The sequence below is a fragment of the Leopardus geoffroyi genome, chromosome X (assembly GCF_018350155.1).
Source record: "Leopardus geoffroyi isolate Oge1 chromosome X, O.geoffroyi_Oge1_pat1.0, whole genome shotgun sequence".
Lineage (NCBI taxonomy): Eukaryota > Metazoa > Chordata > Mammalia > Carnivora > Felidae > Leopardus > Leopardus geoffroyi.
In genome coordinates, this window is record NC_059343.1 from 71,157,153 (window position 1) to 71,183,878 (window position 26,726).

General features: G+C 36.6%; 1 protein-coding gene across 1 annotated transcript; it reads right to left on the reverse strand.

Annotated features, from left to right (window-relative positions):
• Positions 1-940: 940 nt before the first annotated feature.
• Positions 941-25,594, reverse strand: SATL1 (spermidine/spermine N1-acetyl transferase like 1). The gene is given in 7 exon segments (XM_045471166.1): positions 941-1,225; positions 15,357-15,382; positions 15,385-15,396; positions 15,970-16,071; positions 16,479-16,559; positions 22,413-22,464; positions 24,941-25,594. Coding segments are annotated over 7 exon segments (1,074 nt in total). The 5' UTR covers positions 25,571-25,594; the 3' UTR covers positions 941-1,054.
• Between the last annotated feature and the right edge of the window lie 1,132 nt (positions 25,595-26,726).

A 26,726-nucleotide genomic window follows, 5' to 3' on the forward strand; every position in this document is an offset into this window, starting at 1 on the left:
ATGCTGGTGTTTCCTCTTAGAATTTTTTTTTTGTCTCATCTTGTTCCATATTCCAACTTCGTATTCATCCTTCAGACCTTGTTCCAGTGTCACCTTTCTCAATCCTCCAAGGTAGGATTTAAATGCTCTCTATTCTACATACTTTTATAGAAATGGTGTTTATAGCTGTGCCAAGCCATCCAATTTATTATAAAACTAAAACTAGTTTAGTATTTTTTCACAGACAAGATACCTTATAGGTAGGACTGACTTATCGTTGTGTAACTTTTATGCCCATGAAATAGCTAGTACATAGTAAGAAGTCACATGTTTTATGCTGATTGCAATACAGGATGTGAAAGTAATTATAATTCTATCAAAATGCTTATATTCTACTAGAAAGGAAAGAAACATATGTATATACAGTGTTATATGTAGTTTTTTCCCTAAGATAAATACAACCAAAGAGCTATAAATGCTCAGAGATAAAATGTTGTTCTGAGATGATGTTAAGGAGGCAGTGGTGCTTGAACTGCTCAAGGTGGGGAAATAGTTCACTCACAAGTTTTCATAAGTAAGCTCCTCAAAATTTAGCTTCAGTATTTTAAATGAATTTTTTGTACCTTAGATCGTTTTATAATCAAACGAATCCATATTTCATCAAATCTAAGACACAGTATTTACCTTTTTTCTTAAAATGATGCAAGTTGATCATTATACTTATCCCAATTTCAGCTGTGTTAAAGATGTGAAAATACAAGCATCTTAAATTTAGTGAGATATGGTAGGTAAAAAATATCCTAATGCTAAGTATAAAGTGATTTTTTTTAAGTGATTCTTGATTTATCTGCTCTTTTGGATCATCAGCTCTGCTACTAGTCATTAGTATATTAGTTTGGATAAAGAAAGGAAAGTTGACTGTATCTGCCAAATCTGTTTCAAAGTAAAAGATCTGCTCAAACCAGAGTTTGATCACTTGCTGTATTGTACAACACTCAAAGTCAAACTGCTGTTGGACTCAGGTGACATTCAACTGTTGGAGCACATGTTGGGACTAGTTGAAATGAGTCATCTTTCACTCTTCTTTTGCAATATCCATGAGTTCTTGTCTGTTAAACCTGAACAGATGCCACCCCTCCTCAGAGGAAAGATCTAAAGCCCCTCGATGAGTGTAGTAGTCAATAGAAGCCTGGTTCCAAATGACAACAAGAAAGTGCATGCAGTTACATTGGCTTCTGATGGCTATCTGTTTAAAAACAAATAGAGGTTTAAAAACAAATAGAGATTATTTTTACTTGAAGCATAATCTTCATTAACACATTTATTTAAGGTCAATTTGCAAGTTACTGTGTCTGTATAATACTTCCAAATAATAATACAATAGTTACCCTTGAAATTCTCTAAAGCTATAAGAATAAAAAAGCCCTGTTGAGTTTTAAAAAGTCCAGAAGTAATTTACGAAGTCTACTCATTGTTTTTTCTATAAATCCTATTCAGTTTTTTTCTTTATTCTACAGAAAAAGTTTCTAAAAGTTTCATATGCATTTCCAAAGAACAAAAGGACCTTGTTTTTATACTATGCTTTTTGTTATTAAAGTATAATTAACATACAATATTATATTAGTTTCAGGTGTACCGTATAATGAGTCAAGAATTCTATGTTTCTCAGTGCTCATCAAGTGTACTCTTAAATCCTCTTTTATTTCACACATCCTTCCCACCCACCTCCCCTCTGACAACCACCAGTTTGTTCTCTGTATTTAAGAGTGTTGTTTTGTTTGGCTTTTTTCTTTATTCATTAGTTTTGTTTCTTAAATTACACATATGAGTGAAGTTATAAAGTATTTCTCTTTCTCTGACTTATTTCACTCAGTTATGTCCTCTAGGTACATTCATGTTGCAAATCATCCTTTGTGGCTCAGTAATATTTCATTGTGTGTTTATGTATATGTATGTGTATATACATACCACACTTTCTTATCCATTCATATGTTGTTGGACATATAGGTTGCTTCCACAGGTTGGCTACTGTAAATAATGCTACAGTAGACATAGGGGTGCATATATCTATTTGAATCAATATTTTCATTTTCCTTGGATAAATACTCAGTAGAGGAATTATGGTATCATATGGTAATTTCTTTTTTAAATTTTTTGTGTAGAGTTCATTTTATTTTTTATTTTATTTTTCTTTTCTTTTTTTTTTTTTTAAAGTTTATTTATTTTTGGGACAGAGAGAGACAGAGCATGAACGGGGGAGGTGCAGAGAGAGAGGGAGACACAGAATCGGAAACAAGCTCCAGGCTCCGAGCCACCAGCCCAGAGCCTGACGCGGGGCTGGAACTCACGGACCGCGAGATCGTGACCTGGCTGAAGTCGGACGCTTAACCGACTGCGCCACCCAGGCGCCCCTTATTTTATTTTTCTAATATGAGATTTATTTTTTTTTGACTTTAATAATGATATTTTTATTTTTTTATTTTATTATTTTTTAAAATATGAAATTTATTGTAAAATTGGTTTCCATACAACACACAGTGCTCATCCTAACAGGTGCCCTCCTCAATACCCTTCACTCACCCTCCCCTCCTTCCCACCCCCCATAAACCCTCAGGTTGTTCTCAGTTTTTAAGAGTCTCTTATGTTTTGGCTCCCTCCCTCTCTAACCTCTTTTTTTTTTCCCCCTTCCCCTCTCACATGGTCTTCTGGTAAGTTTCTCAGGTTCCACATAAGAGTGAAAACATATGGTATCTGTCTTTCTCTGTATGACTTATTTCACTTAGCAGAACACTCTCCAGTTCCATCCATGTTGCTACAAAATGCCCTATTTCATTCTTTCTCATTGCCACATAGTATTCCATTGTCTATATAAACCACAACTTCTTTATCCATTCATCAGTTGATGGACATTAGGCTCTTTCCATAATTTGGCTATTGAAAGTGCTGCTATAAACATTGGGGTACAAGTGCCCCTATGCATCAGCACTCCTGTATCCCTTGGGCAAGTTCCTAGCAGTGCTATTGCTGTGTCATAGGGTAGATCTATTTTTAATTTTTTGAGGGACCTCCACACTGTTTTCCAGAGCGTCTGCACAAGTTTGCATTCCCACCAGCAGTGCAAGAGTGTTGCCCTTTCTCCACATCCTCTCCAGCAGGGATAGTCTCCTGATTTGTTCATTTTAGCCACTCTGACTGGCATGAGGTGGTATCTGAGTGTGGTTTTGATTTGTATTTCTCTGATGAGGGGAGATGTTCAGCATCTTTTCATGTGCCTGTTGGCCATCTGGATGTCTCCTTTAGAGAAGTGTCTATTCATGTCTTCTCACCTTTTTTTCACTGGATTATTTGTTTTTCGGGTGTGGAGTTTGGTGAGTTCTTTATAGATTTTGGATACTAGCCCTTTGTCTGATATGTCATTTGCAAATATCTTTTCCCATCCCGTTGGTTGCCTTTTAGTTTTGTTGATTGTTTCCTTTGCAGTGCAGAAGGTTTTTATCTTCATGAAGTCCCAATAGTTCATTTTTGCTTTTAATTCCCTTGCCTTTGGAGATGTGACAAGTAAGAAATTGCTGCGGCTGAGGTCAGAGAGGTCTTTTCCTGCTTTCTCCTCTAGGATTGTGATGGTTTCCTGTCTCACATTCAGGTCCTTTATCCATTTTCGTTTATTTTTGTGAATGGTGTAAGAAAGTAGTCTAGTTTCATTCTTCTGCATGTTGCTGTCCAGTTCTCCGGGCACCATTTGTTAAAGAGACTGTCTTTTTTCCACTGGGTATGCTTTCCTGCTTTGTCAAAGACTAGTTGGCCATACTTTTGTGGGTCCAATTCTGGAGTTTCTATTCTATTCCATTGGTCTATGTGTCTGTTTTTGTGCCAATACCATGCTGTCTTGATGAATATAGCCTTGTAGTACAGGCTAAAGTCTGGGATTGTGATGCCTCCTGCTTTGATCTTCTTCTTCAAAATTCCTTTGGCTATTCGGGGCCTTTTGTGGTTCCATACAAATTTTAGGATTGCTTGTTCTAGCTTCGAGAAGAATGCTGATGCAATTGTGACTGGGATTGTATTGAATGTGTAGATAGCTTTGGGTAGTATTATCATTTTAACAATATTTATTCCTCCAGTCCATGAGCATGGAATGTTTTTCCATTTCTTTGTATCTTCTTCAGTTTCCTTCATAAGCTTTCTATAGTTTTCAGCATACAGAACTTTTACATCTTTGCTTAGGTTTATTCGTAGGTATTTTATGATTCTTGGTGCAGTTTTGAGTGGGATAAGTTTCTTTATTTGTCTGTTGCTTCATTATTAGTGTATAAGAATACAAATGATATGTGTACATTAATTTTGTATCCTGCAACTTTGTTGAATTCATGTATCAGTTCTAGCAGACTTTTGGTGGAGTCTTCTGGGTTTTCCATGTATAATATCATGTCATCTGCAAAAAGTGAAAGCTTGACTTCATCTTTGCCAATTTTGATGCCTTTGGTTTCCTTTTGTTTTCTGATTGCTGATGCCAGAACTTCCAACTCTGTGTTAAACAACAGTGGTGAGAGTGGACATCCCTGTCATTTTCCTGATCTCGGGGAAAGCTCTCAGTTTTTCCCCATTGAGCATGATATTAGTTGTGGGCTTTTCATAAATGGATTTTATGATGTTTATGTTCCTTCTATACCGACTTTCTTGAGGATTTTCATCAAGAAAGGAGTTGAATTTTGTCAAATGCGTTTTCTGCATCAATTGACAGGATCATATGATTCTTATCTTTTCCTTTATTAATGTGATGTATCACATTGATTGATTTGCAAATGGTGAACAAGCCCTGCGGCCCAGGAATGAATCCTACTTGTTCAAGGTGAATAATTCTTTTTATATGCTGTTGAATTCAATTTGTTAGTATCTTATTGAGAATTTTTGCCTCCATATTCATCAGGGATATTGGACTATAGTTCTCTTTTTTTGCTGGGTCTCTGTCTGATTTAGGAATCAAAGTAATGCTGGCTTCATAGAATGAATCTGGAAGTTTTCCTTCCCTTTCTATTTTTTGGAACAGCTTGAGAAGGATATGTATTATCTCTGCTTTAAATGTCTGGTAGAATTCCCCAGGGAAGCTTTCTGGTCCTGGACTCTTATTTGTTGGGAGATTTTTGATAACCGATTCAATTTCTTCGCTGGTTATGGGTCTGTTCAAGCTTTCTTTTTTCTCCTGATTCAGTTTTGGAAGTGTGTGGGTGCTTAAGAATTTGTCCATTTCTTCCAAGTTGTCCAGTTTGTTGGCATATAATTTTTCATAGTATTCCCTGATAATTGCTGTATTTCTGAGGGATTGGTTGTCGTAATTCCATTTTCATTCATGATTTTATCTACTTGGGTCATCTTCCTTTTCTTTTTGAGAAGCTTGTCTAGAGGTTTATCAATTTTGTTTACTTTTTAAAAAAAAACAACTCTTGGCTTCATTGATCTGTAATTTTTTTTTTTTTTTTAGATTCTATATTGTTTGTTTCTGCTCTGTTCTTTATTATTTCTCTTCTTCTGTTGGGTTTGGGGTGTCTTTGCTGTTCTGCATCACTTTCCTTTTGGTGTGCTGTTAGATTTTGTATTTGGGATTTTTCTTGTTTCTTGAGATAGGCCTGGATTGCAATGTATTTTCCTCTCAGGACTGCCTTAGCTGCATCCCAAAGCGTTTGGATTGTTGTATTTTCGTTTTCATTTGTTTCCATATATTTTTTAATTTCTTCTCTAATTGCCTGGTTGATCCATTCATTCTTTAGTAGGGTGTTCTTTAACCTCCATGCTTTTGGAGGTTTTCCAGACTTCTTCCTGTGGTTGATTTAAGTTTCACAATACTGTGGTCTGAAAGTGTGCATGGATCTCAATTCTTGTATACTTATGAAGGGCTGTTTTGTGACCCGGTATGTAATTTATCTTGGAGAATGTTCCATGTGCACTTGAGAAGAACGTATAATCTGTTGCTTTGGGATGCAGAGTTCTAAATATATCTGTCAAGTCCATCTGATCCAATGTATCATTCAGGGCCCTTCTTTTCTTTATTGACCCTGTGTCTAGGTGATGTATCCATTGTTGTAAGTTGGGTATTAAAGTCCCCTGCAATTATCACATTCTTATCAATAAGGTTGCTTATGTTTGTCATTAATTGTTTTATATATTTGGGGGCTCCCGTATTCGGTGCATAGACATTTATAATTGTTATTTCTTCCTGATGGATAGACCTGTAATTATTATTTAATGTCCTTCTTCATCTCTTGTTACAGCCTTTATTTTTTTTTAACGTTTATTTATTTTTGAGACAGAGAGAGACAGAGCATGAACGGGGGAGGGTCAGAGAGAGGGAGACACAGAACCTGAAACAGGCTCCAGGCTCTGAACTGTCAGCACAGAGCCCGACGCAGGGCTTGAACTCATGGACTGCGAGATCATGACCTGAGCCGAAGTCGGCTGCTTAACTGACTGAGCCACCCAGCGCCCCATTGTTACAGCCTTTAAATTAAAGTCTAGTTTGTCTGATATAAGTATGGCTACTCCAGCTTTCTTTTGACTTCCAGTAGCATGACAGATAGTTCTCCATCCCCTCACTTTCAATCTGAAGGTGTCCTCAGGTCTAAAATGAGTCTCTTGTAGACAGCTAATAGATGGGTCTTGTTTTTTTTTTTTTTTTTTTTTTTTTTTTTTTTTTTTATCCATTCTGATACCCTATGTCTTTTGGTTGGAGCATTTAGTCCATTTACATTGTGTTTTTATTGAAAGATATGGGTTTAGAGTCATTCTGATGTCTGTAGCTTTCATGCTTGTAGTGATGTCTCTGGTACTTTGTGGTCCTTGCAACATTTCACTCACAGAATGCCCCTTAGGATCTCTTGTAGGGCTGGTTTAATGGTGATTAATTGTTTCAGTTTTTGTTTGTTTGGGAAAACCTTTATCTCTTCTATTCTGAATGACAGACTTGCCAGATAAAGGATTCTTGGCTGCATATTTTTCCTATTCATCACATTGAAGATTTCGTGCCATTCCTTTCTGGCCTGCCAAGTTTCAGTGGATACGTCTGCTACCATTCTTATATGTCTACCTTTGTAAGTTAGAGCCTGTTTATCCCTAGCTGCTTTCAGAATTTTCTCTTTATCCTTGTATTTTGCCAGTTTCACTATGATATGTCATGCAGATCAATTCAAGTATGTTTGAAGGGAGTTCTCTGTGCCTCTTGGATTTCAATGCCTTTTTCCTTCCCCAGGTCAGGGAAGTTCTCAGCTATGATTTGTTCAAGTACACCTTCAGCCCCTTTCTCTCTCTTTTTTTCTGGAATTCCTATGATATGCATATTGTTCCATTTGATTGCATTACTTAGCTCTCTAATTCTCCCCTCATACGCCTGGATTTTTTTTTATGTCTCCTTTTCTCAGCTTCCTCTTTTTCCATAAATTTATCTTCTACTTCAACCTATTCTCTCCTCTGTCTCTTCAATCTGTGCTATGGCCGTCTCCATTTTATTTTGCACCTCATTTATAGCATTTTTTAGTTCCTCATGACTATTTCTTAGTCCCTTGGTCTCTGTAGCAATAGATTCTCTGCTCTCCTCTATGCTTTTTTTCAAGCCCAGCGATTAATTTTATGACTATTATTCTAAATTCTTGTTCCATTATATTGCTTAAATCGTTCTTTTTTTTTCACATTGAGTAGATGGTCTTTATTTTATTTTATTTTATTTTATTTTATTTTATTTTTTAATATGAAATTTATTGTCAAATTGGTTTCCATACAACACCCAGTGCTCATCCCTAAAGGTGCCCTCCTCAATACCTATCACCCACCCTCCCCTCCTTCCCACCCCCTATGTACCCTCAGTTTGTTCTCAGTTTTTAAGAATCTCTTATGCTTTGGATCTCTCCCTCTCTAACCTTTTTTTTTTTTTTCCTATTCAATTTGTTAGCTGTCGCTACTTCCTGGAGTTTCTTTTGAGGAAAATTCTTCCATTTCGTCACTCGGGTAGTCCTGTGGTGGCTCCAAACTCCTGGCACTTCCACTGTGCTGTGTGGAATAACTTTCGTTGGTGGGCAGGGCACAGTCAGGTTGGATGTCTGCCCCCAGCCCACTGCTGGGGCCACAATCAGACTGCTGTGTACCATATCTTGCCCTCTCCCAGGGGCAGGACTCACTGTGGAGTGGTGTGGCCCCTATATGGGCTACTTGCACCCTGCCAGGCTTGTGCTGCTTCAATGGGATCTGGCATATTAGCAGGGGTGCACAGGGGTGGGAGGGGCAGGCTTAGCTTGATTTGCCATTGGAGGGGCCCTGCAGCACCGGGAGAGATGGACCCACAGAAGCACAGCATTGGGCGTTTGCAGGGTGCAAGCAAGTTCGGTGAGGGGAACTGGTTCCCTTTGGAATTTCGGCTGGAGGATGGGAGGGGGAGATCACGCTTCACAGCACCTTTGCTCCCCCCTCAGAGCTGAGCTCTGTCTTCTGGGGCTCAACAACTCTCCCTCCCTGCGTCCTCTCACCCTCCCCGCTCTCCCAGTGCAGAGCTGTTGACCTTTAACATTCCAGATATTAAGTCCCGTTGGCTGTCAGAACTCACGGAGTCCGGCCCCTTCGCTTTTGCAAGCTAGACTTCGGGGGCTTTGCCTTGCCCGTTGGGCTGCCCCTCCACTGCCTGGCTCCCTCCCGCCCGTCCATATAGCACACATTGCCTCTCCACCCTTCCTACCCTGTTCCGTGGGCCTCTTGTCTATGCTTGGCTCTGGAGAGTCTGTTCTGCTAGTCTTCAGGTGGTTTCCTGGGTTATTTAGGCAAATATGGGTGGAATCTAAGTGATCAGCAGTACAAGGTGAGCCCAGTATCCTCCTACGCCACCATCTTCTTTTTTAAATTTTTTGAGGAACCTCCATAATGTTTTCCACAGTGGCTGTACCACCTCTGTTCTCAACAACAGTAAATGAGGGTTCCTTTTTTGTTTTTTACATCCTCACCTTGTATGTTTGATATTAGACATTCTGACAGGTATAAAGTGATATGTCATTGTGGTTTTAATTTGCATTTCCCTGATAGTGATGTTGAGCATCTCTTCTTTTGTCTGTTGGCCATCTGTATGTTTTCTTTGGGAAAATATCTATTCAGGTCCCCTGTCCACTTTTTAATTAGATTATTTGTTTTGGTGTTAAGTTGTGTAAGTTGTTTACATTATTTTAGATGTTATCCTGATATTAGATATGACATTTGCAAATATCTTCTCCTATTCAGTAGATACACTTTTTGTTTTGCTGATGGTTTCCTTTCCTGTCTAAAAGGTTTTTATTTTGCTATAGTCCCAATAGTATAATTTTACTTTTGTTTCCTTTGCCAGACAAGACATCTAAAAAATATTTTTATGGTTGATGTTAAATAAATTACTGCCTATGTTTTCTTCTAGGAATTTTATGGTTTGAGGTCTTACACTTGGATATTTAATCCATTTTGAGTTTATTTTTGTGTATGATGTAAGAAAATGGTCAAGTTTCATTATTTTCATGTAGCTGTGCATTTTTCCAACACCATTTGTTGAAGAGACTGTCTTTTTCTCATTGGATATTCTTGCCTCCTTTATCATAGATTAATTGGCCATAAAAGCATGGATTTGTTTCTGAACTCTGTTTAGTTCCATTGATATATGTGTCTATTTTTGTGCCAGTAAAATGCTGTTTTGATTATTCTGTAGTATATCTTTAAACCTGGGATTGTGATGTCTCCAGTTTTGTTCATTTTTGAGATTGCTTTTGGGCATTCAGGGTCTTCTGTGGTTCCGTAGATATTTTAAGATTATTTTTTTCTAATTCTGTGAAAACAAATTTGTATTTTGATAAAGATTGCATTCAATTTGTAGACTGCTTTGGGTAGTATGGACATTTCAACAATACTGGTTATTCCACCTCATGCACATGGAATCCCTTTTCGTTTGTTTGTGTCATCTTCAATTTCTTGCATCAGTGGTTTGTAGTTTTTGGAGTAGATTGCTCACCTCCTTGGTTAAGTTTATTCCTAGGCATTTTACTCTTTTTTGTCCAATGGTCAGTGGACTTGTTTTATTTATTTTTCTGATATTTCTTTATAAGTATTATAGAAATGCAACAGATTTTGGTATATTAATTTTGTATTCCATGACTTTACTGAATTCATTTATCAGTTCTACTAGTTTTTTGTTGAAATGTTTAGGGTTTTCTCTATATATTATGTCATCTGCTGATACTGAAAATTTTACTTCTTCCTTACCAAGTTGGATGCCTTTTCTTTTTCTTGTCTGGTTTCTGTGGCTAGGACTTTAGTTCTATGTTGAATAACAATAGTAAGAGTAGACATCCTTGTCTTGTTTATGATCTTAGAGGAAAAGCTCTCAGTTTTTCACCATTTAGGATGCTGTTAACTGTGGGTTTTCCATATATGGCCTTAATTGTGTTGAGGTATATTTCCTCTAGACCTCCTTTGCGGAGAGTTTTTCTCATGAATGAATGTTGTACTTTGTCAAATGTTTTTGCTACGTCTACTGAGATGATTATATAGTTTTATCCTTTTGGTTGTTAATGTGATGTATCATATTGAGTTGTGAATATTGGATCACCCTTACATCCATGGAATAAATCCCACCTGATCATAGGGAACAATTGTCTTAAAATGAATGGTTGCATTTGGTTTGCTAATATTATGTGATAATTTTTGCATCCATGTCCATCAGAGATATTGGCCTTTAGTATTCTTGTTTTGTAGTGTATGTGGCTTTGGTTTCAGGGTAATACTGGAAAATGAGTTTGGAAACTTTCCTTCTTTTTCATTTTTTGGATTAACTGAAGAATAAAAGGTATTAACTCCTCTTTAAATGTCTAATAGAATTCATCTGTGATGCCATCTGATCCTAGACTTTCGTTTGTTTAGAGTTTTTGATTGCTGATTCAACTTCATTGCTAGTAATCAGTCTATTCAAATTTTCTATTTCTTCCTGATTCAGTTTTGGAAGGTCATATATTTCTAGAAATTTATGCATTTGTTATAGGTTGTCTAATTTGTTGCATACAATTTTTCATAATATTCTCTTATAATCCTTAGTATTTCTGAGGTATTGGTTGTTATTTCTCCTTCATTTCTAATTTTGTGAGTTTTCTCTCTTCTTTTTTTAATGAGTCTGTCTAAAGGTTTATCAATTTTGTTGATCTTTTCAAAGAACTAGCCCCTGGTTTCATTTATCTGTTCTATTGTTTTTCTTTTCTTAGTTTCTATTTCATTGATTTCTGCTGTAATCTTCATTATTCCCTTCCTTCTACTGGCTTTCGGCTTTGTTCTTTTTGTAGCTCCTTTATGTGTAAGGTTAGGTTTTTAACTTGAGCTTTTTTTTAATTCTTCCAGTAGACCTATATTGCTCTAATCTTTCCTCTTAAATCAGCTTTTGCTGGATCCCAAAGATTTTGGATCATTGTGTTTTCATTTTCATTTGTCTCCATGTACTTTTTTTCCCCCTCTTTGATTTCTTGTTTGACCCACTCATTGTTTAATAGCATGTTATTTAACATCCATGTATTTGTGTTCTTTCCAGTTTTTTCTTGTGTTTGATTTCTAGTTTTCATGTAATTGTGGTTAGAAAAAGATGCATGATAGATTTTAATCTTTTTATTTATGGAGACTTGTTTTGTGGCCTAACATGTGGTCTGTTCTGGAGAATGTTCCTTATACAGTGTTTGTGTAAAGTTTATTTTGTCTGATATAAGTATTGGTACCCCAGCTTTCTTTTCAGTTCCATTTGCATGGTAAATGTTTTTCCATCCCTTCACTAGCAATCTGCATGTAACTTTTAGTTCTGAAGGGAGACTTTTGTAAGTAGCATATCAATGGGGCTTGCTTTTATATCCACTCAGTCACCCTCTGTCTTTTGATTGCAGCATTTTGTTCATTTACATTTAAAATAATTATTGATAGGTATTATTGTCATTTGTTAGTTGTTTTACAGGTATCTTTTTAGTTCTTCTCAATTATCTTTTTCTCTTGTTCTCTTCCCTTGTCTTGGATAGCTTTCCATATTGATATGCTTGGGTTCCTTTCTCTTAATTTTTTGTGTATCTATTAGACATTTTTTTAAGAGAGTGTAAGTGGGGGAGGAGGCAGAGGGAAGGGAGAGAGAGAGACAGAGAGAGAAAGAAAGAATCTCAAGGAGGCTCCACACTCAGTGCAGAGCCCAATGTGGGACTCAAACCCACAACCCTGGGGTCATGACCTAAGCCAAAATCAAGAGTCAGAAGCTCAACCAACTGAGCCACCCTGGCGCCCCATTAGACATTTTGGATTTGTGGTTTTTCATTAGGCTCATATATAACATGCATACAGTGTAGCAGTCTATATTAAGTTAATGGTTGATTACATTTGAGCCCATTCTAAGAGAAGTAAGTTTTTATACTCCCCCCACATTTTATGTATAATATGTCCTACTTTACATCTTCTCATTTTGTGAATCCTTTGACTGATATATCTAGATACACTTGATCTTACTGCTTTTGTGTTTTAACCTTCATATTGGTTTTATAAGTGATTCATCTATGGCTTTTAATTTGTTTGTATTCAATGAAAATTTTTTCTCTCATAATTTATTACTCCTGATTATCACGATTTCTTCCCACTCAAAGAATTCCCTTTAATGTTTCTTGTAAGGCTGGTTTAGTGGTGATGAACTTTAATTTTTGTTTGGTCGGGAAGCTCTTTATCTCTACTTCTATACTGAATGATAACCTTGCTGGATAGCCATAAAATGAGTATTCTTGGTTGCAGGTTTTTTTTTTCCTTACATCATTTTGAATATATTATGCCACTCCTTTCTGGCCTGCCGTTTCTGCTGAAAAATCAGCTGATAGCTTTATGGTGTTTCCCTTCTATGCATCTTTTCTTTTCTCTTCTTTTCAAATTCTCTATCACTACTTTTTTTTTGCCATTTTATTTATTATGTGTGTTGGTGTGAATTTCCTTGGGTTGATTTTGTGGAGACTCTGTGCCTTCTGGATCTGGGTGTATGTTTCTTTCCCCAGATTTAGGGAAGTTTTCAGCTATTATTTCTTCAAATAAATTTTCTACCTCCTTTTTCTTTTTCCTGTTCACCTTTGTTACTTTCTGTTACTCTTGTCTTCCAGTTCACTTATCTGTTCTGCTTCCTCTAATCTATTGATTCTCTCTAGTCTAATTTTCATTTCAGTTATTAAATTAGTTATCTGATCAGTTCTTTTTATGTTTTCTATCTCTTGTTGAAGATGTCCCTGAGATTTTCCACTTTTCTCAAGTCCAATATCTTTATGACCATTAATTTGGTTTCATTATCAAGTATCTTACCTCCATTTCATTTAGCTCTTTTGCTGTGGTTTTGTCTTGTTCTTTCATTTTGGATATATTCCTGTGTCTTATTTTGTCTAACTCTCTGTTTGTTTATATTTATTAGGAAAGTCAGTTATGACTCCTGATCTTGAATGTAGTGGCCTTACAAAGAAGAGGTCCTGTGGTGCCCTGTAGCACAATGTCCTCTCTTCACCAGAACCAGATGCTTCATGGATATCTTCTATGTGGTTTGTGTATACCCTACTGTTGTGGTTAAGCCTTATTTGCTTTCAGTCCAGTTGGTTGTACTTGCCTCCTGCACTTGACTATTATGGGCCATGTTTCGTCCTGTGCTGTTAAGGGTCAATTCTGTGGCTACAGTGCACTTATAGTTGGGCATTGTCAGAAGTCAGATCAAATGCCTTCCCTATACCTGGTTTGCTGGGGCTGAGGTCATGCCAAACTGCAGTGTTGTCCCTGTGTTGTCTCCTGAGAGGTTTATTTTGGTGGGCAGAGGCTGCAGACAAATCAGATGCCTGTCACCATTTTGTCTCTTAGGGCTGTGGTAGCACCAACCTGCAAGGTGTTCTCCCTGCCTTATACCCTGAGAGGCTTTTGTTAGTGGGCAGGGCTGGCAGACCAGATGCCTGCCCCCAAACTGCTATAGCTGCAGTAACCCCAAGCTGCAGGACTCTCTCCCTGTGCTACCCCTGAGAGATTTTGGTTGGTGGACAGGGCTAGTTTTCAGATCACATCCCTAACCCCAGTCCATCTTCTAGTGTTCCAGATGCACTGATCAGCTTGGTACTCTCTTTGCACCGCCAGTTATAAGGTTTGGCTGCTTAAGGCTACAGTCAAACTGATGTGTGTGGTTATCTTTCCCTCTCTCCAGGGCAGGAGTCATTTTGGACTGGTGCAGGTCACTGCCAGAGCTGCTTGAATAAGACATGGCAGGAGCTGCTTTGGGACTCCTGCTGAATGAAGCAGGTTTGACAGAGTGGATCCACAGTGGAATGTTGGGTGGGATGCATGGTATTTGTAAGGTAGATGCAATCTACCCCCTATTACCTGCAAGTCTCCAGCTATCTAGGGTGGGAGGTAAGTGGTGGGGGGGGGGAGCACAAGGAGAGAAATGGTTCCCAGCACCTCTTTTATTCTTTGAGTAGTCTCCCAAAGATCTCTGCCCCTCTAGCACATATTCTGAGATTTGTAAATAAATCTTCTGGGATACCCCAGGCACTTTTCACACTGCTGCTTCTATGTTGTATCTGGTGAGGTTGTTTGTTATACTGTCTCTTTAAGGTTGGGGACTCAGTTTCTTATTTCCCTTTTGCTCTCAGTACTAATCCCACTGATTACTAAAGTTCTTAGAGTTAAGCCCAGCTGGTTGTAAAAACTCAGGAAGTTAAGTCCCCTGGTTTTCAAAGACAAATGTTAGGGGGATTTGTCTTCAGGGCAGATTCCCCCATGCCTGGGCTCCCTTCTGTGTGCTTATGGTGTCCCTGTCACTTGTGTTTAGTCTCCCCAGAATTTGGTTCCTGACCTTATCTCTGCCTGTCTCATCCTTTTAAATGTGGCCTTCTCTCTTTGAATAACTGTGGAAAGTCTGTTCTGCTAGTCTTTGGGTCATTTTCTGGGTTGGTTGCACTGAAGTAGCTGGTATCTAGGTGTGTTCCTGGGCCAAAGTGAGCTTAGGAGGCTCCTACTCCTCCAACTTCTAGAAGTCGTTTTTATGTTATTCTTATATTCATACCATGGACCTATTTTATGGGTAGAATTGCCTTCTAATCTCCCTTTTGCTTACTTCTGCTTTATAGCAGAGGTATGTAGTATGGTTGTGGATTATATAGAAATCAATTTTTGGTTACATATAATTCAAATATAATTTATATGAGTATCTGATTTGAAGATCTAGTTTAGTTGAAACAAAAAGAGTAAGTACATTTTGAGGTTATGTTCAGAATGTGAGAAAAATTATCCAATTTATACCCAATTAAATAATATTTAATGAAGAAAAAGATAGTATATAGAATACCAATACTAAATGTAATACGTACCTGACTTAACCTTTTCAGCATTTCTCTCCAATACCTAGACCTTTTAAATAGGTAATAGGAAATGAACCATGAGTTGAAAAAATCCACTTAACACATTTATTTACTTTAATCTTAAAGAAGTAAAATTTAAAACCTGTATCTGGCCATTATATATTCTTAATAGCTTGTGTTGAAACTCAACTCATTAATGTATTAATTTTTTTTCCTAATTTTAATGAGGTTCCAAAGGTAATAGAAAAGATTTTGGATTTATTTTAAAGATTGGTGAAACAGAAATGAGACCCTGTCACTATCATAATATAGTATATTTCTTATTCACTTTTAGACAAAACAACCCAAAATATAAAAGCATGCTTTTTAAAGATAAAAGGGTAGCTATGATAATTTGGCTTATTCAAGCCTTGATGGGAACTAATAAGAAAGTATTTTTCTAACCTGTGATTGAGTTTTCACCATATGCGGGGATAACTAGAATAGTGATCACGTTCATGAAATAGAAGTGAGTTACATAAACTAACTTAAACACCATATTTGTACTGAAGCCCTATCTCTACTCTTTAAAATATACCATTTTAATTTTTAAACTATAAGTAATATATAAGTGTAGCTTGACCTCGGTAAGCTTGTATGACATAAAAGTCCTCTAGGTAAAGTAACTTGCCAATCCAGGGGTCATACATAAAGTAGTACATGGCAAATCCAATAGTCATTTTGCCTAGAAAAGGGAAGAGAGGGTACAACGAAGTTAATGCTTTAAATCTTAAAGTGTTCTTTCTTCTAAAATTGAATATCTTAGTGTTTTCTTTAGCTATTAAACTAATAAAAGCTTACTGGACAAAATTTCAATACAAAAATATATAATGTAGGCTTAAGCCCCTTATAACACAATCTTTAAAAGATAAGCCATCTTTTAACAATGTAGAGTATATTCTTCCAATTTTTTTCTATGCATATACAAACATAAATATATACCACACATTTTCTTTAAAAAAAAAACAAACCCTGAGTTTATGTACTTATATTCTTCTCTGTTTAATAGTAATCATATGCTATCAAACTGTTCTTCATTTTCAGGGTAGAGAAAGTATACTACAGATTAAATTGGAGAAGGATTTCTTTTACCTGATGGTTTTTGTTGGTTGTGTACTTCTGCAATCAGGCAATAGAAAAGGGGATTGTTCCCAAAGCCATCCCCGAGTAAATCTGAAATATTAATTCATATACAATATGTTAGAAAGTTTATAGTAGAGGAAAGGAAGATGGTAGAGTAGACAGCATCAGGAATTCATCTCTTCACCTATACAACTGTACTGGCAGAACCTGAAGTAAATATTTTGGAATTCTAGAGTTTATTTGAATACTTGAAGCTTACAGAGGGCAGCTTGGCTGGTAAATTGCAGTTAATTTTGGTCAAATACAGCCATCATCCCACTGGTGGCTTCCAAGCTTCCCCTGCCCTGCTTGCCTCATGGCAGCAGCTGTAGGGACAGCAACTTGAATTGCTGAGTGGTTTGCTAGAGCCAGGGTAGGCATTAGGGAACTTATCCTCCAAATATTGGAGTTCTGTGTTCTTACCATGAATTGCTATTCTGAAGGCTGAGGTTAGAGCTTTGAAGTTAGCCATCATTCTTCCAATCTCCACCAAATAAAGCAGCTTCCAGATGTAAAAGGAGCCACACCTGTTTTGTTTAGCATTCAAAACCAACCACATATACAGAGAATCTAGAAAGCTACCATGCATGACAAGGGAAAGATACAGAAAAAAACCTCAGAACACCGTAAACATTCAGAACACCGTAAACATTTAACTCAGGCTGATCTCTGACACAGAGACACCAAAAACAATTAAAAAGCAAAACAAAACAAAACAAAACAAAAAAACATCCATCCCTGGGAAGGGGGAGAATTTGTTTCCAGAGTTAACATATTAGAAGACTCAAATGTCCAGTTTTCAAGAAAAATCACAAGGCATACAAAGAAATTGGAATGTATGCCCCATTCAAAAGAATGAAGTAAATCAATAGAAAACATACCTGAGGAAGGCCCAGATATACTATTAGACAAAGACAAAAACAAATGTCTTAAAGATGCCCAAAGGGCTAAAGGAAAAACATACACAAAAACAGGAAACAAAAGTATGAACAAAATAAGAATATCAATGACAAAATACAAATTGAAAAAAAGAACCCCCGAACAAGAAATTCTAAAGCTGATAAGTATAATAATTGAAATGAGTTATGCACTGTAGAGGTTAAAAATCAGACCTCTGCTAGCAGAAGAAAAAAGTCAGTGAATATGAATATAGGATAATTGAAATTATCAAGTCAGGAAAAGAAAAATAATGAAGAAAAGTAAACCAGAGCCTAAGGGCTTTGTGGAACACTATCAAGTTGGCCAGCATACACAGTATAAGACAGATTCTCAGAAGGATAAAAGAGAGAAAAAGAGTAAAAAAGAATATTTGAAGAAATGATGGCTGAAAACTTCCCAAATTTGAATCAAGAAATGAATCTACAAATCCAAGAAGCTCAATAAACTCCAAGTAGTATAAATCCAAAAAAATCAACACCAAGACACATTATAATGAAACTGCTGAAAGACAAAGAGAAAAATCTTGAAGACAGCAAGAAAGAAATAACTTGTCACATTCAATGGATCATCAATGGGATCATCTTTTTTGTTTTAAATTTTTTAATGTTTGTTTATCTTTGAGAGAGAGACACACACAGAGTGTTAGTGGGGGAGGTGCAGAGAGAGAGAGGGAGACAAAGAATCCAAAGCAGGCTCTACGCTGTCAGTACAGAGCCTGATGCGGGGCTTGAACTCACAAACCTCAAGATCATGACCCGAGCTGAAGTCAGATGCTTAACTGACTGAGCCACCCAGGCACCCCAATAGGATCATCTTCTGATTTCTCATCTGAAACCTTGGAGACCAGAAGGCAGGGGATTGATCTTTAAAAATGCTGGAGGGAACCTGTCAACTGAGAATTTTGTCTCCACCAAAACTGTGCTTCAAAAATGAAGGAGAAATTGAGACATCCCCAGATCACCACCAAAGCAAACAAACCAACCTGAGGGATTTCATTATCACTAGACCTTCCCTGGATACAATGCTAAAAGGAGTCCTTTAGGTTGACATGAAAGAAAGCTAGATAGTAACTCAAAACCACATGAAGAAATAAAAATAAAGGCACCTAGTTAAAGGTAAATGCAAGAGAATTATAAGGAAAGGACTAGAGTTATTTTAATTTTGTTTGTAACTCCACTTTTATTTTCTATATGATTTAAGGATAACTGCATAAAATTAGTTATTAATATATGTTATTGGGCCCACAGTCTGTGAAGATGTAATCTCTAACATCAATAACATACAAAGGGGGGGGGGAATGGAAATTTATTATTTTGTATGCCATTGGAATTAGACTAGTATAAATTCAAATTAGATTGTTATAATTTTAGGATGTTAAATCTAGTCCCAGTAATAACCACAAAGAAAATAGTTATAAAATATACACATAAGGAACTGAGAAGGGAATCAAAACATTTCAACACAAAAATCAACAAAACACAAAGAAGGTGGAAATAAGGAACAAAAATACTGTATGGCATATAGAAAACAGCAAAATGGCAGAAGTCCCTCCTCAGTGATTACTTTAAATGTAAATGGATTAAATGGCCTAATCAAAAGACAGAGTTTAGCAGAATGGATTAAAAAAATAATCTAACTCTATGCTGTCTATAGGAGACTCATTTTAGATTTAAAAACACACATAGAAAAGTTGACAGTGAAATAATGGAAAAAGATATTTCATGCAAATAGTAACCAAGAGAAAGCTGAGGTTGTTGTACTAATAACAGACCCAATAGACTCTAAGTTAAAAACTGTTACAAGAAACAAAGAACAAGGTTATATAATAATAATAAAAGGGTCAATTCACCAAGAAGATACAGCATTTATAAACATTTATGTACCAATCAGGGCTCCAAAATACATGAGGCAAATATTGACAGAATTGAAGATAGAAAAAGATAGCTCTACAATAATAGTAGAACACTTCAATACTTCAATTTCAGTAATGTACTGAACAACCAGACAGATGAAAATTAATTTACTAAATCATTTGAACAATACCGATCAAATGGACCTAAAAGAAATATACAGTACACTCCATCCAACAACAACATAGTGCACATTTTTCTCAAGTGCACATGGAAGTTTCTGTAGGATAGACTATATGTTAGGCCACAAAACAATAAATTTTGGAAGATTTAAATCATACAAAGTATCTTTTCAATGAAACTAGAAATCAACAGCAGAAGCAAACTATAAATATCACATATTTAGAAATTAATGCACTCTTAACCAATAGGTCAAAGAAGAAATCACAAGGGAAATTAGAAAACACTTAGAGATGAATGAAAGTGAAAATACAACATATGAAAGTTGTGGAATGCAGTGAAATCAGTGCTTAGAAACTTACAGCTATAAATGCCCACATTTAAAAAAGAAAAGATCTCAAACAATAACCTAAAACATATGCCTTAAGAAACTAGAAAAAAGAGAGAAAACTGCACCCAAAGCTAGCAGAAGGGAAGTAATAATAAAGTTTAGATCAGATATAAACAAAATAAAGGATAGAAATACAATAGAGAAAAATCAATAAAACCAAAAGTTGGTTCTTTGACAATGTCAACAAATTGACAATTGGACTGACAAAAAGACAGAAGATGCAAGTAATTAAAATCAGAAATAAAACACTACTACTGACCTTAAAGAGATAAAAAAAAAAGATTATAAGTAAATACTATGAATTGTATACCAACAAATTAGATAACCTAGAAGAAAGGAACAAATTCCTTGAAAATTACATATGACCTAAACTTATTCAAGAAAAGAAAAATCTGAGAAGACCTATAACAAGAGTTTGAATTAGTAATTAAAAATTTCAACAAAGAGAAGTCAGGGACTTTGAGATGGTTTCACTGGTGAATTCTATCAAACATTTAAAGAAGAATTAATGCAATCCTCAAACTCTTCAAAAAAGTTGGAAGAGGAAGAAATATGTCTTAACTCATTCTATGAGGTCAGTATTACTTTGATATCAAAGGCAGATAAAGACATCACAGGAGAACAAAAATACAGACCAGTATCCATCATTAGTATATACGCAAAGATGGGACGCCTGAGTAGCTCAACCAGTTAAGTGTCTGACTCTTGGTTTCAGCTCAGGTCATGATCTCATGGTTTGTGAGTTTGAGCCCTGCATTGGGCTCCTCTCTGACAGCACAGAGCCTGCTTGGGATTCTCTCTTTCCCTCTCTGCTCCTCCCCTTATTGTGTGTTCTCTCTCAAAATAAATAAATAAACTGTATATATGTAGATGCAACGATCCTCAACAAAGTATAAGCAAACTGAATCCAACACCATAGTAAAAGAATCATTCACCATGACCCATGACCAAGTGTGATTTATCCTAGGAATGAAAGGATTGTTCAACATAAGAAAATCAATTAATATAATATATCACATTAACATAACAAAAGAAAAACCATGAACATCTCAATGCAGAAAAGGCATTTGACAAAATACAATACCTTTTCATGACAAAATCCCTCAGAAATCTAGGAATAGAGGAAAATTCCTCAACATAATAAAGGATACTCATTTAAAAAAATAGTTAACTTCATGCTCAATGGTGAATGGCTTAAAGCATCCCCCTAAGATTAAGAACAAGATAAAGATACTTTAACTGCTGCTGTTCAACATTGTACTGGAAGTTATACCCAGAACTATTAGAAAAAGAAATAAAAGCTATCTAAATTAGAAAAAAAAAAAAAAAAGAAGGGAAAAGAGTGGAGAGGGAAACAAACCACAAGAGACTCTTAATGATAGAGAAGAAACTATGGGTTGAAGGAGGTGGGTGGGAGATGAGATAGATGGGTGATGGGTACTAAGGAGGGCACTTGCTGTGATGAGCACTGGGTGTTGTATGTAAGTGATGAATCACTGATTCTATTCCTGAAACCAATATTGTGCTGTATGTTAATTAAATTTAAATTTTTAAAAAAATGAGAAAAAAACAATAAATTAGGAAGAGGTAAAATGTTCTCTGCAGATGACAAAATCCTACTGGTAAAAAAAATCCAAGAGGATCCAAAAGAAAGCTACTATGGCTAATAAAGGAATTCAATGAAGTTTCAGGCTGTAAGATCAACAAATAAAATTTTGTTTCTATACACCAAAGAACAAACTAAAAAGTAAACTAAGAAAGCAATTCTCTTTACAATAGCCCCTAAAATAAATACCTAGGAATAAATATAACCAAAAGGTGAAATATTTGTGTGCTGAAAACTACAAAAACATTACTGAAAGAAAAGAAGAACTAAATAAGTTAAAAAACATCTTGTGTTCATAGATAAGTTTTAACGTTAAGATGCCAGTATTACCCAAAGTAATCTAAAGATTTGATGGAATCCCTATCAAAATTCCAAAATTCCAGTCCCTGTCCCTTTTCACAGACATGGTAAAACCAATCCTCAAATTCATTTGGAATTCCAAGTGTATAATTTCATATGCTTTAATCATCTTTAAGTGTTTATATTTCCTTCCAAAAGAGTTCTTATTTGTTGCAAAACACTAGCCTATGTTTAATATTGCTGGCTATCAAAATGTAGTAAATATGTTGAAAATAGTTTGTCATTTTGTGTTTATCCATTTCATCCTATCAGGCTACTACCAACATATTGGGCATCAAGTTTACTTTTTTTGACCAGTTACATTTCTAATTCTACATTTTGAACATTATTTGAAGACTATTGCAGCCATAAAGATGCAAAAGCTTTTAAATATCATCTTAATGCTTAAAAAATGGGGAAAATAAAAAAGAGTGGATCATTGACAAAGCTATCAAACTAATGTCCTGCATATGTAGATACTATTAATGGCACCATCTTTGTGTAACAAGGACAGCAGCTTCTGCATATCTAGGTACAAGTAGTATGTGTGCATACATTATGCCATATTTTTTTTAATCTCTGAAAACATAACATCTTACTCGTTACTGTTAACTTCACTGCATCCAGCATGTTCTCACAGGAAGCCAATTCCTGTCAAAGTAGAGGAAATTTTCAGTTTATAGTTTAGTAACAGATTCTCTTTTTATATAAAAATTTTTTAAGTTTATTTATTTTGAGAGACAGAACTAGCAGAGGAGCAATGGAGAGAGAGGGAGACAGAATCCCAAGCAGGCTCCGCACTGTCAGAATGGAACCTGATATGGGGCTCAAACTCACAAACCTGTGAGATCATGACTTGAATTGAAACCAAGAGTTGGATGCCTAACTGACTAAGCCACCCAGGTGCCCCAACAAATTCCTAAGATGATAATCATGATGAAGCACCTGAGTGGCTCAGTTGGTTAAGCATCCAACTCTTGATTTCAGCTCAGGTCATGATCTCATGGTCGTGAGACTGAGCCCAGCATCGGGCTTTGTGCTGGGTGTGGAGCCTGCCTGCTTAAGATTCTCTCTCTCCCTCTCCTGCCCTTCCCCATCCGTGTTTTTTCTCTCTCTCTCTCTCTCAAAAAAAAAGATGGTAATCATGAAGTTTTTATAAGTATTTATTTTTTATTTAGCATTTATTAACATAGGATGCCCCATGTAGTATTAATAAGTGAGTCAGAATTAGCTGCAGTCATCTAGAAACTTAAAATCTAAAACAGCACATGCAATAAAAGCACATATATGGAGAGATCAACTAAGTTGATACCTCACTTGTATGAATTTTGGTTGTCCAGGTAACTAGTCTTGAATACAACCAGAAATGTGGAAGTGGAAATTCCAAAAGGAATATTCAAGGTAGATGTCATAAAGTCTATATACAATAAAGCTAGTAGACTTTACAGAAAAGTCTGTCATGTTTGCCTGTGAGGTGTTATACTCAGTTTAACTTTAGACTTTGTCAATGTAGCTTTTCACTATATCATTTTTTTACACATTCACATTAATTCATAGTTTGGACTATATGCTTGAAAAGGCATTCCCCATGTTCAGATTATTAGATAACAACATAAAGCTCAAAGCTAATTAATCATTACATTTCTGTCTATGATGCATAGTAAGTAATTTTGCTTTTCTATTATTTTTCAACAGTGAATACTCATTAAAATTATTCCCAAGAAAATTCTAGTGTATATTCAGGTATATGAGGCAAATTTAAAAGCAAATGTGGTCAGGGACTCCACAGATACAGGTTGAAGTGGGAGAGTCCAGTGATCTGTTTCTTCCTTAGTGATGTTTGGAAAGATAAAGAACATAAGTTTTCTGGATAGAGAGATTCACTCCCATTGAATAATAAATTTATTAATTGCCAACTGGGTGCCAGATACTAAGCTACAAAAAACTTAATTTTTTTTTTCTGCCTGGAAAAATGTGCTTCCAGTACATAGTACTGTGCATAGTACCAGTATTGTGCATAGTACTTTGATCAATGATCTAATCATGTGATTAATGCCAGTTAGAGAAATGATATGGGAGAGTAGAATAGAATCGAAGACATGGAAGGATAACCACGTTCTTACAGATCTGTAATAGGACCTAGCATCATTTCAACAGATGTATTTCACTAGAAAACATTTTTGCCATTAAAACACATTCTTTTAAAAAAGGGAACAGAAACTTGGCCTGATTTAAGGATATATCATATATAGATATAGATATAGGTATATACCTTTTCATTGTAAAAAGTTTCCCTTATCTGTAACCTGTGCCTTATTCCAGTCTCATATTTACTCCATTGAAAATCTAGGCTGCCACATTTATATGGAATTGTTTAGGTTGTGCATCACATAACTGATTCTTTTGAGTGCCACAGAACTTAACAGTAACTATAGCTATTAGTGTTTCCCCTTTACTATACTGGGATGATTTCCATAAAAACCATTAAAATGGACTTTTAAATAAGAAATTTTTATCCCAGCTCAATGGACTCCTAGAAGTCTGTGGATGGCTGCAGATGTGTGTCAGGGGTCAAAAAACTGTCTGAGTTGTATGGAATATTTTTTCTGAATGAATATCGTTTTGTATGGAAAATTTGTTCTGGATGAATATTGTTTTCTGCACAATCATGAGCTTCTACAGGTAGGTGTAGTCTTAAAAGCAACAAGACTCCCTACCCTAAAATCTTACCCATTAATACCTGAAATTCTGTGACTAATAGATCATTCATTTAAGTGAAGCATTTTTCTCTAAGATCTTTTTTTAAAGTTAAAATTTCCCCAAGAGAGACAACATATTAGGTCCCTGAAATGTCCATGAATTCATTCCCCCCACTTTGAGTCCCATACTATAAGTCAAGAAATTTACGTGTAATTATATTATTACAACAATCTTTAATATAGATAGTACTACAATATTGATTATAGATGTAAAAATTGAAGCCTAGAGAGGTTAAGTAATTTCCAGAAGGTTGTGTACATGGGTCATAATTAGCAAAACTAGGAATCAAACCCAACCTATGCCTTCCTTACCCTCAGCCCTGAACTAATGCCATGAAACTCCACAGAATAAGAAGAAAGATGCTTACTTTAATTAGGTGCAGGATTTCTGGGCAATCATGAGCCTCTGCAGGTCTTACTCGGAAAGAATTCATTCTTGGTTGCCTCATGCCTGATTGGCTCCTTCCTGGTTGGCTTATGCCTGGTTGGCTTGGGCCTGGTTTGTTCATGCCTGCTTTGCTTGTTCCTGCTTGACTTGTACCTGATTGACTCCAGCCTGGTTGCCTCATTCCTGGTTGATTCATTCTGAATTGGCTCAGGCCTGGTTGCCTCATGCCTGTTTGACTTGGGCCTGATTGCCTCAGGCTTAGTTGACTTGTGCTGAATTGGCTTGAGCATGGTAGCTTCATGCCTGGTTGGCTTGGGCCTGGTTGACTTATGCTGAATTGGCTCAGATCTGTTTGCCTCATACCTGATTGACTTGTGCCTGACTGGCTTGGGCCTGGTTTTCTCAGGCCTAGGTGGCATGTGCCTCCTTGCCTCACCCCTGGTTGGCTCATACCTGGTTGTTTCATGCTCAGTTGGTTCATGTCAAGTAAACTTGTGTTCCGTTGGCTTATGTCCAGTTGGTATATACCAAATAAGCTCATTCCTGACTGGCTCATGCCTGGTTGATTCATGTCTGGTAAGCTTGATTGGTTCGTGCCTGATTGGTTCATGCCTAGTTGACTGAGGACTGGCTGGCAGATGATTGGTTGGCAGATGACTGTTTGGCCAATGACTAAGTGTCTTGATGGAACAGAAGTTCTTGACTACAGTGCTGTGGTGGAAGGCAGTAGGAGGTTTCTGTTTTTTCTTAATTTGATTGGTACTTTTATATACCCCTCTATCAAGATGAGAATGGGAAAAATAACGGAGGACTACCCAAAAAAGATTATTGATGCCTCCGATTTGCTGGAGTTGACCTCACCAGCGACCACAGCTGTAGGCTTGGCTGGGTTTCAGGTTGTCATCTGGCCCTTCTCTGCCAACAGGCCCTAAGTGAGGGGAAGAAGAAAATGACCCTCAGGGAGTATTTCTGCTTTACCCCCTTGCACAGTCACTGCCTCATAGTAATGAAGTCACAATGCTCATATTTATGAGCTTAAGTGCTCCCCCGTGTGGTGAGGGAGTGGTGAGACAAGGCCTGCTTGACAACCATTTTATTTCCCCCTTTCGAGGAGCTTAAGAGGGTGGATGAGCAAGAACTAGGAAGGAATCTGAGAGCTTATGCTTGGCATTCTCTCTAAAAGTGCCTGCTATTTTAACAACTCAATTCAAAGATAGTTCCTTTAATTCTTTCTGTTTTCTCCATGTCGGAGCCATGAAATAATTCACTTCCTATTTCTGTCCTGGCTTCCACTTACCACCTCTCTCCCATAGGCATAGAAACTAGAATGGTTAAAAAAAGTTGTCCTAATGGGGTGCTGAAGTCTCTAATGCAGAAAATATTTCTTTACAAATAATTAAAAATGACTGTCATTAGGGGCACCTGGGTGGCTCAGTCGCGTAAGTGTCCAACTTTGGCTCAGGTCATGATCTCACAGCTCATGGGTTTGAGCCCCACATCAGGCTCTGTGCTGACACCTCAGAGCCTGGAGCCTGCTTCAGATTCTGTGTCTCCCTCTCTCTCTTTCTGCCCCTCTCCTGTTCACGCTCTGTCTCTCTCTCCCTCTCTCTCTCAAAAATGAATAAACATTAAAAATTTTTTTAAATAATTAAAACGACTGTGGTTACTATTTATTGACTTCTTTTATGACCTAGGCTCAGTGGGAAGCACTTTACATTTTCTCATTGAATCCCATAGCAATCTTATCCCCAGTTCTGAGGAAAATA